Source organism: Bos indicus, chromosome 4 (genome assembly GCF_029378745.1).
Source record: "Bos indicus isolate NIAB-ARS_2022 breed Sahiwal x Tharparkar chromosome 4, NIAB-ARS_B.indTharparkar_mat_pri_1.0, whole genome shotgun sequence".
NCBI lineage: Eukaryota > Metazoa > Chordata > Mammalia > Artiodactyla > Bovidae > Bos > Bos indicus.
Window position 1 is genome coordinate 76,441,509 of NC_091763.1, and position 10,585 is coordinate 76,452,093.

The window sequence follows — 10,585 nt, forward strand, 5'->3', positions numbered from 1 at the left end:
CTGCAAAAGGCTCCTCCTAGATGCCTATCCTCCTCCTAGCCGGGGAGTATCCGTTTTCCGCAGCGTCCAGGAGACTTCGCTCCCGTGGTGTTATCGCGGGTTGCCACTGCTGATCCACAGGCTCTTTTTAAGAACCTTGAAAGTGTATTGATAATTCCCAATTCAATCCTGGACCACTGGCGTCCTCTGTTGGTCACCTAAGGAAGGGGAGGGCAGACACCCTTGAAAAGACTCGCACGGAGCTGGCCCACCGGATTCGCGGAGACTTCGGGGAGCAATTGTGCCCTCCGGCTCACCACCCCCCGCCCCCCACCCTGCATAATGCGAAGTGTTCAGATTACACAGACGAGCGAGACTCCCCGAGTCTCCATTTAAACGCACCGCTGGGAACTTGAAAAAAACTAGCCTGAAAAAAAAGTGAATATCAACCAATTTTAAGGACTGTTCAGTTATTAATTACGCTTCAGCAATGCTCGTTTTATTGTTTTTTTTTATATATATATTCTTTTGTTGTGAATATAAGCTCTATTTGAAAACCTCATCAGGGAAAATACCTAAAACAAAGACAAGCGTGATGTCAAATCTCTGACAAACCCATTTGCCGCCGGTCCACTTTAGTAACCAGGGACTTGCAGACACCCGTAAAGTGCGAACCCTCATGGCATTGAGAAGTCTATCTGGAAAGAGGGAAGACAACGTGCGCACCTGCAGACGCGCATTTGTGGGGGGCGAGGTGCTTGTGGTAAAGCCCCAAGTCCTTGGCTCCCTGAGACCTAGATGCGAATCGGGCATCCTCATTCAGAAATGCATCCTCCACCCCCCGACCAGAGGAATTAAATTTTTCAAAGTTTTGCAAAGTACACACGGTGAGAAGCTGCGCTCACCAGTTTCCTTGACACCATTTCGACGCGGAGCGACCTCAGCCTGGGCCACAGAGAGAGAAGGGCGGTTGCAAGGGAGTGGCCCAGGTCAGGGTCGCTGGCGTGGCCTGGGGCGCAGGAGACCCCGGGACGACCAAGACGCCTGTGTGGCCGGAGGCACCTGGGACTGCAGACTGGTGGGGCTGCCAGGTTTCCGGGAATGGGGGGGGCGGGGGGCGGCGGTGGTGGGGGCGCCGGGCTTGCAGTAGCGAAACAGGTGCCTGCTGGGGCGGCCGCGGGCTATGCGCCCCCGCACTCGACCCTGCAACACAGGGCTAGGCGCTGGTCGGCGGAGCCGGGTCTGCGCCGGCCCGCCCCCCGCCCCGCAGCCGGCGCGCCGTTCCGGGGCGTGTCCTCGGCCGCCCGGCTTCTATATAGCGGCCGGCTCGCCCCGGACCGCCCAGATGCGAGCGCAGCAGCTATTCCAAGCTGAGTGTCGGCCCTTGCCGGCCCCGCTCGTACAGCCTCGCTCAGCTCGCTGCCGCCCAGTCCCCGCGCCCCCCGGCCGGACGAGCATCCGGCCCCCGCGGCGGGCGCCATGCTGCGGGCACGCCCCGCGCTCTGGGCTGCGGCTTTGACCGCACTGACGTTGCTCCGCGGACCGCCGGCGGCACGAGCTGGGGCGGGCACGATGGGCGCCGGCCCAGTGGTGCGCTGCGAGCCGTGCGACGCGCGTGCCGTTGCCCAGTGCGCGCCGCCGCCCCCCTCGCCCCCGTGCGCCGAGCTGGTGCGCGAGCCGGGCTGCGGTTGCTGTCTCACGTGCGCGCTGCGCGAGGGTCAGCCTTGCGGCGTCTACACCGAGCGCTGTGGCTCCGGCCTCCGCTGCCAGCCGCCGCCTGGCGATCCGCGCCCGCTACAAGCGTTGTTGGACGGCCGCGGGCTCTGCGCCAACGCCAGCGCCGTCGGCCGCCTGCGCCCTTACCTGCTACCGTCCGCGTCAGGTGAGCTGCCCGCGCCAGATGCGCTGCCGAAGCGCAGCCCTGGGCTAAGGTCAGAGGTGGTGCCACTTCGTAGCTCTTCCCGCCCCAAGGGTTGTACATGGGAAAGCTGAAGCCTCAAGACTCGAGGGCGCTTGCCGGAGGTACCTTCCCGACCGGCCTTCTACTCTCTTCGTTCTTTGAGTTGCGAGTTCTTGTAAATTGTAAACCTCTTTAGGCGAAAACGGATTATAGATTCCCTGGGGAGGGAGGGAGCAGATTTGGAGGTTAGTGGTCAATGGGGAGGTCATGGACGGAGGAGACTCTCCGGCCATTCATGCAGGCGCCGCGCGGAAATGTGGGCGTGTACTGTGTGGCCCAATTCCGATTTGGGTTTCCCACGAGCTAAGAACGAATGTGTCCGCGCGGACGATTCTTGCGGACCTAGAGGCGCAGAGGACGGGACTGGGTGCATTTGGACCGGGAATGTGGGCAGGCACGTTGTAGAAAATGGTACCTGGCTTTAACAGTACTAAGATATGCACAGATCACAGTTTGCAAAGCAGTGTCCCGTCCAGGGTGTCCCAAAACCAGGGAGGTGGGAACCGGGTATATCTTCTGCAGTCGGACAACCTGACGTTCAGAAAAAAGTGACTCTGGAGGTGGCAGGTGTTCCTCTAACTTTGAAGCATGCTTAGCCAGCCTCAGTCCTGTGAGTGAAGAAGTTTCCACATCGCTGAAGGCGAGGAGAAAAAGCCCCCACCTCCAACCTCCAGCTGTACAGAGCACAGTAGGCTAGCCTCCACCCGCCCCAACATCCGTGGCTAGAAGGATGGAAGTCCCCTTCTAATTTCCCTCCGTGCAGGTTTCCTCTCCCAGGTGAGGCTATTTCCTCTCCAAGACTAGTGGAAAAGGTAAAATTACAACTGCCTAAAACTTACACTGGCTATAGTAGACTGTTAGAATTCCTGGGTGTGTTTGACACTCAGGGCAGTTGGGTCATTTGCTGTGTGTGTACTTCACTGCTACTGTGCATTTTTGGAAATTCAAAAGGTGATCTTAGAAGTTGTTACAGATATTATCATTTGGGGCCAGACTTTCATAGGCATTATGATTACTGTCATAGGATCTCTATAGTATAGGTTGATGTAGTTTATTATAAAATTACAAAAAGATCTAAGTGACTTCTCAAATTCGCTTGAGGGGGGAGAAGTAAATTTAAGTAAGTCAAAAGTTTAAGACCATTATCTGTGGCTTAAATGGAAGGGGTTGCTCTTTGTGCTTGTCAGCAGGCATTAGAAAGAAACCAAAAGAAATTACTCAAGAGTTCTTGAAAAAGAAATGCAAATACATTCATTTACATATTCTTAGCATTCCCCTTTGGCCCAGTACTTCCCTGAAAAGAGAAAACTAAGATGAAAGGAAATTGAAACCAAATTAAAAACTTACTGTATCAGATCTGAGCTGGTTGAATTTGTGCTTTCCCAGACACCAGACCCTTTGGGAACTTTGCCACTTCTCTTCAAGGAACTGTTTCTTTTCCTGGGTGAGGAAATCAGAACCAGAGGGAATGGGGACTTCTCCAAACTCCCCGGTGAGCACACCTGTCCAAAGAGCCTCCTGAAGAGAGAAGGGTTTCTGCAACAGAGCAGAGTATCTTTCAACCTTACTCAACCCTCCAGAAGCATTCTCCAAGCTAAAGCGAGACATTTGCTCCTCAGAGCCCGGAGCCAGAAGCCTTGGCGGGCTTCCAGGAGGGTGGGCAGGCTGCCATCTCGAGAGATGGATGTGTTCTCGGGAGGGTAGAGAACAGGTCAGCTGCAGCAGTACACTCGGCACCTCAGGTGTAGTAGACACGGGATCAGACAGTGAACTGAGCCCCACCTGGGAGGATGGCCTCAGGACACTGCTTGTCAGAGTGAAGCCATCCTGTGACAGATACGTGGCTACACAGAACCAGGCAAAAGGAAGGGGCTCTCTACTGGCCCTTCTCCCTTAACATCCCAGGTTCATCCAGGAAAAGAAATGGGCAGAGCATCCTGGCTCCACATCAGCTGTACATTTAGTCAGAGTCCTTGACATTCCAGTGGCATTGTGGACATTCCAATGCCCATAGCAAGTGTGTCTGCATTAGATCTACAGTCAGAGATCTGCAGGAAGTGGCTTCCTTCCCAGAGTGAAGCTCTTTGGCACAGAGGATTGTAAGCCTTGAGAGATGGAGATGTCCTTGTCCCCTCTGCTCCTGTGCAAAGGGGGTAGGAAGGACTTACCCAGGACAGTGCCCCAGGATGCACGGGGTCTGTGTAGCTCTCCTGAGTGTTCCAGACCCTACCTGGACAGTGAGTAAGAGATGCAACAGTGAACACCATATAGAACACTACCAGACAGGCCTCCTGAGTCCAGGTGCCTGAGGTAAAGCTGCTTTGCAGAGAATTCAGTTTCTCCATCTGAGCCCTTTACCTGGTAGCGCTTAGGACAGGCTGGAATCAGAATCCCTGGGGCTTGCTGACTCCCAGATGCTGCCATCACCCAAGTGCTTCTGATGCAGCAAGTCCAGGTGGGGCGAAGATATGCTTGTCCACAAGTCCCACACCCCCAGGAGGCCTGCTCTAAAGTAGCCCTACCAGAGTTCTGAATGGGCCTGAGCCTTCACTGACTCAGGTCTGGCCCCTCCTGGTGGAGGGTGAGAGATACGGAAAAGCTGAGAGCATGAAAAGCATTTTCTTCAGCAGCACGTATGTTGTAGAAGCACACCACATTTAATTTTTAAAAGATGACTTCTTGAGGCCAAGGGAGTACCATTCACCACTAATATTATGGAATAATACTTTACCGCGGTGTTTTTTCTAAACTTATTTGGAATTGTTGAGTCACGTTTCTGTATAGATCAGACTTGATCAAAATGGTAAGATTTTGAAAAGACGGTCATTAAATATCAATGACCGTCAAGTCTGTGCCTCCTTGTGTCCTCCAAGGAAATGGCAGTGAGTCGGAAGAAGACCACAGCATGGGGAGCACAGAGAACCAGGCTGGCCCCAGCACACACCGGGTGCCCGTCTCCAAATTCCACCCCATCCACACCAAGATGGATGTCATCAAGAAAGGTCATGCCAAGGACAGCCAGCGCTACAAGGTTGACTACGAGTCTCAGAGCACAGACACCCAGAACTTCTCCTCTGAGTCCAAGCGTGAGACAGAATACGTGAGAGCTTTTCTTCTTGCTGATGTGGGGGTGGGGCCACCTGGCCTGGGTATCCAGAGATCACAGGGTCACCATTACTCAAGAGCCCAGCAGTTACTCCAGTGGTCCTGCTGATGCACCAAGCAGCTGCAAGCCCTTCCTTACAGAAGGGATATTGACCCTCCCCTATGGCAGAGATCCCAGGAGAATCAGTGCACTGCTCTCCAGGCCTCGGCTGGGCAGAGCAGTGTTCTCACAAAGCTGGCCTCTTTTTGTCACTTGGCCTCTGAGTGTCCTGGCCTGTGTGTCCCTGTCCCAGTCCTGTAGCTTGCCCTGGGGAATCACAAGAGAGACAGGGCTGTGGTTGGCATCTGCACAGGAACGGTGACAACTAAATCAGACAAAAGATACTCGAGGAGCACGTGGTCAGTTCCCTGGGCGTCACAGGGTTTTATCAGACACAGAGTTCCCAGGTAACCCGTGCCTCCTCCCCAGGGGCCCTGCCGCCGGGAAATGGAAGACACGCTGAACCACCTCAAGTTCCTGAACATGCTCAGCCCCAGGGGCATCCACATTCCCAACTGCGACAAGAAGGGCTTCTACAAGAAAAAGCAGGTGAGCACCATCCAAGCAACTTGCTCCTATCCCTCCTCCACTGACATGGACGAGGGAACAGGCTTCCACCTGAGTCGTCTGGATGCAGCCCCTGCTCCCGCTCCTATCCCCTCCCCCCCCCACCACACCCAAGACCTGAGGAGCTTCACATGAGTGTCTTCTCACCGTCCATGACTCCTTCCCAACCCGCAGAACAGTGTAAGGCCTCCTGGGACCCCTGTACTAGCCGTGGAGGGACCAGGACATGTTAGCATTGCACCATGGAGGGACATTTTTTATCAGCAATTGTAGAGAATTCCCAAGAAGCCTGATGTGATGTCCTATGGCAGGAAGCTTCTTCTGAGGTCCCATGTTGGACCCTTATACACCCGTGCCTTCCTGATGGTGCCCAGCTGTACAGGATCAGACACATGGGAGATGTGTTCATTTGAAGGCACAGGGAGTGCACCTGTGTAGATTTCAGATCATGTTCTAACAGCATCTCAACTGACTTTTTAGTGGGACAACTCCTACCACAGTACCTACAGAATTAATCACAGAACAGCACAGCCATGTTCAAAGTGTTGGTAGTAGTGACCTCAATCAGAGGGCCCCATCCTGTTCAGTGATCACTGAACAGATCTCGTTGGCCTCTTTGTATATTTCTATTAATCACTTATTTAGCAGACTTACCCTGAGAAGGTACCACGTACACAGCTCAGGGCGTACGCTGAAAGACCCAGATGTGACAAGCACAGGGAAGATGGGGCATTGTCATGCCTCCCCCATTCAGCAGATAGACTTTGCAGGGCCAACAGGGTCCAGTGTCCACCCCTGTGAGACCCTGAGGGACACAAAACCACCAGGTCCCCTCGTTTTGGGGGGCACTCACATCCACCCATCACAGCCCCAGACACACGCTGTGCACACAAGGCCTTAATCAGTTGTGCTTTCTGAGGGTAGCAGAGACCACACTGGGAAGCCATCCTGGGTGCTGACCACCTGCCCCATTGATAGGACCCTCAAGGCAGGGCCTCCTCAGGGCTCATTTAATCTGTGCTCTGCCTGCAGTGCCGCCCTTCCAAGGGCAGGAAGCGGGGTTTCTGCTGGTGTGTGGATAAGTACGGGCAGCCCCTCCCGGGCTTCGACGTGAAGGGGAAAGGGGACGTGCACTGCTACAGCATGGAGAGCAAGTAGACTGTGGCCACGTAAGTGCTGGGGACTGGCAGATCCACAGGGGCACAGGACCCGGCCCTGGTGGGAGGGGACACCTGTAGATCCCAGGGGTGGTGGCCTACACACAAGACAGAGCTCTCAATCTGCCCGGACAAGAGCAGGAGGGAGGGTCTGTGGCCAGGTTGTCTGAGACACACCTCACATGCATGCTCCCACTGGGCTCTTCTGTCCATGGAATTTTCCAGGCAAGAATACTGGAATGGGTTGCCATTTCCTTCTCCAGGGAATCTTCCTAACCCAGGGATCGAACCCACATCTCTTGCATTTCCTGCATTGCAGGTGGATTCTTTACCACTGCGCCACCTGGGAAGAGACACTTTGCTTCATTTTATTTTATTTTATTTTTTTTTCCACTTTGCTTCATTTTAAAGAACTTACAACACTTAAACATTCTTACACATGCAGTGTAAGATTTCCAAAGTTAAGCTTTTCCCCCACGAGCCTCATGGTTCATTTAATTTCACATGTAAATTGTTTTCATTGTTGAAAGAATGAGTTTCTAAAAGATGGTAGCATTTTTTTTTCTGGTAAAATACATTACAGGTCTCCTGAGTCAATGACTTGTATCATTTTAATATAAAGTTTACTTAAATCTAATATGAATGGAGACGGGAATGGCAACCCACTCCAGTATTCTTGCCTGAGAAATCCCATGGATGGAAGAGCCTGGCGGGCTATACTCCATGGGGTCGCAAGAGTTGGACATGATTTAGTGACCAAACCACCAGCACCACCAAACATAAAATTGGCCTTGTCCTAATTATACTTTGTTTGGTGACACTCTTAAGAGCCACAGAAAAATCAGATCAGTAAGATGAAAGTGTATCTGATTGTAGTATAAAATACTGCTTTTAATGAAAGATCTTATCAAAAATTAGTATCACTTAAAGCCCATGAGTCATACTTAACACTGCACTATCGTAGAACAAAACTCCTCAAGCAACAGGTACCAGCCCCAGGTTTTAGCAATGATGGGAACAATGAACATGTTTTTGGTTGAACTTTTTGTTGAACTTTTGTTTTCAGGCTTTATGAAAGGTATTTCCTTTGCAAACTAGTGACTGGTTTTGACTTGTGATTTCCTTGATTTTTGAGCAAGCTCATTAATAAATGAATCATTTGCTAAAAAAAATAATATGAAAATGAAATTTCAAACCATCGTGTGAAAGAATAAAATCATATTTCATTTTGTTTTCTTTTCATAACTGAGAGCCATTGGGAGAAAAAAAAATATATTTCATGGTCTCAAGACAAATTTAAGTAAACAGAAGAAAATGTCATTTTTAGTGATCAGTTCTGTTTCCTTGCAAGTTAAAAAAAATAATTGAATTTTAGGGTGACTATGTTAGTGGACATCGTGGGCATCTCATGGAGTCCTCTGCTTCATTAAAAAGTGCAGGGTGAGCCCCTGCCCTGCCAAATGTGTGGGTGTCATGCCTGTTATCCCAGGGTGGGCGTTGAGACCTTTTGATTTTGGGGAGATTTATTTCAACACATTCCTTTTTCTTTCTGTTTTAGTTAATGTGGAGCTCAAATATGCCTTATTTTGCACAAAAGACTGCCAAGGACATGATCAGCAGCTGGCTACAGCCTCAACTTCTATTTCTTTTTGTGGTGAATTGATTTTTTTTTTTAAACCAAAGTTTAGAAAGAGATGTTTGAAATGCCTAGTTTTCTTCCACATGGTGAACCTGGCATCTTTCCACTTTCCAGTAGTCAGTGAAACGCAGTTTGATTTTTCTCGTTGCTTCCTATAAAAATACTTGTAAGCTCAAGCACGGTGCAGCCGTAAGCTCATGCTGCCCTGGGACCCTCCCCACCCATTCACCGCAGCCAACCCTCCACTTCATGCCTTAGCAACGCGTGTGGCTCATGTAGACGCGCTTCGTCTGCACTTGTAAGACGAGACAAGGCCTCATCAAGAAGAGGAACGCCCTGTCCTTTAATGCCTGCACATCCCGACACACCCACCCGGGGCTACCGGGGCCAGGGTCCCTGGACCAAGGAGATATTTTGTATCTTCAAGGGGCCTGCACTGCTTGGAAACAAGTGGAGAGAATCAAGTGGAATCTTGTTTGGAAAAAAAAAAAAATGACAAGAATGTTCTAGGGAACTCTGGAAACCGACAAAGGCGGGGATTTCTGACCCTTCTTTGTCAGGCAGCTTTCTGAAGACACGGGCTTTGCTGAAGCCCCATAGGGCAGGGGGGCAGGGCGACTTGCCAGAGGCATCACAAGTAATAGCCTGGCTCTCCAGATGACTGCGGAAAACAGTGTTTTCCCACTCAGCCATTCAAGAGCAAGTTTATTCTTGAAGATAAGCTCCTTGAAGGCAAAAAAGGTTTCTTTTCATTTCTCCCCTTTTGTCCTCCTTGGCACAGTATAAAAAATAATCATCCTGTATAACCTGGAAGACGAGTGGCTTGTTGGGGAGCCGGTCAGGGACGCTGGGAGCACAGAAAATCGCCCTTGCTTGGTGCACTTGGACTTCCTCCTTTTCTTTCTAAGTCACAAGTACACACAGAGTACCCTCTTCCTGACTGTTCACAGTGTATACGTCATCGTCCAAATATGATAGCACCTATACTAGATAATCCTAGATGAGTTGTAAGCATTGCTAGAGAATATAAACACAGCCACGACCGAGGGAGGGGGCTTGTGCACGGGGCTCGGCCACTCTCCTGGGGGGCGCCCTCCCAAGTCTGCAGGAGAGCAGGGAGGGGTCCCTGGCCACCCCCCTGCAGCCTCTGGTTGGATCCATGCTGCACACAGCCCTCCTGGAGAACACAAAGGGATCTCAAAGATGTTCCGCCTACCTATTAGCTTTCCTTTATTTTTTTAATTAAGTTTTTGAGAAAAAAAAAGTATTTTTGAAAAGTTTGTCTTGCAATGTATTTATAAATAGTAAATAAAATTTTTACCATAAAGAAATCCCCCTTCCTCCAGTTTTTGTGTTACTAACTAACCAGAGGGCAGTGGGGTTCCGGCTGTAGTTGGAACTTTCCAGCTTTCCCTGCTTGCGTCTCTGGCAAGAGAACCCAAGGAGCCACCCCAGGGCTTTGCTGGTTACCCGTGGGGGCACTGGGTATGTCTGCAGTGAGCTGCTGGTTCTAGGAGGCCAGATTGCTGACCTGAGTGACCACCTGACCCTCGTGGCCTTATCCTGTTGTCCTGTCTGTCACCACTCCGGGCAGCCTTCCTGGCTGAGCAGAAGGCAGGGAACACTCTGGAGCGTTCAGCCACACATCCTGTCCTGTGATCCACTCAGCCAACCCCTCTCTAGTCTGCAGAAGGGAGGGGATGCAGCCAGAAAGGGATAGAAACCCCAGGAGACACTGGGCGGGGTTCCAGGATCTCCGTCCCCTCTCTGCAGCCTTGGAACAGTTGCCCCTTGTCACAGAGCCTCTTCAGGCAAAGTTCTGAGCCCGTGACTTCTGGGCATCAAAGGGTGAAGTGCACATCAAGCAATCTCCTGACCTGTTAGTAGAACATCTAAGGTGGGCCCTTTATCGCAGAGCTGTATGTGCTGAGCAGAGAGCTCTGTGGGTGCTCTGGGAACCGGGGGTGTGGGAGGTGGTCCTGGGGACCTGGGCAGGAACCTGGCAGGGCCTTTGGAGCCATTATGAGCTGTGAGCTGCTCAGGATGCTGAGTCTATAAGCCCTCTGGGCTTGTCTTCCTGGAAGCCCCCAAATCACATGCCCTTTCTTATCCTCATTCTCCACCTCCTTCCACACCTG

The 10,585-nt window shown here is 51.5% G+C and overlaps 1 protein-coding gene across 2 annotated transcripts; it reads left to right on the forward strand.

The window, feature by feature from the left end:
• The first annotated feature begins 1,318 nt into the window (after positions 1-1,318).
• On the forward strand, positions 1,319-9,778 carry IGFBP3 (insulin like growth factor binding protein 3). 2 transcript variants are annotated; one of them, XM_070787989.1, is made up of 5 exons: positions 1,319-1,861; positions 4,813-5,039; positions 5,514-5,633; positions 6,684-6,820; positions 8,367-9,778. In XM_070787989.1, the coding sequence occupies exons 1-4, from the start codon at positions 1,459-1,461 to the stop codon at positions 6,807-6,809; spliced, it is 876 nt and encodes a 291-aa protein (XP_070644090.1). In that variant the 5' UTR covers positions 1,319-1,458; the 3' UTR covers positions 6,810-6,820; positions 8,367-9,778. The 2 variants fall into 2 exon arrangements, with proteins under 2 accessions (XP_070644090.1, XP_070644091.1); XM_070787990.1 differs by lacking the exon at positions 8,367-9,778 and adding an exon at positions 7,128-8,031.
• Positions 9,779-10,585: the final 807 nt, after the last annotated feature.

Coding starts and splice junctions, on each gene's coding strand:
- IGFBP3 (XM_070787989.1), top strand. CDS start 1,459: ATGCTGCGGGCACGCCCCGCGCTCTGGGCTGCGGCTTTGACCGCACTG. Junction 1,862..4,812: donor CCTGCTACCGTCCGCGTCAG/GTGAGCTGCCCG, acceptor GTGTCCTCCAAG/GAAATGGCAGTGAGTCGGAA. Junction 5,634..6,683: donor GCTTCTACAAGAAAAAGCAG/GTGAGCACCATC, acceptor CTCTGCCTGCAG/TGCCGCCCTTCCAAGGGCAG.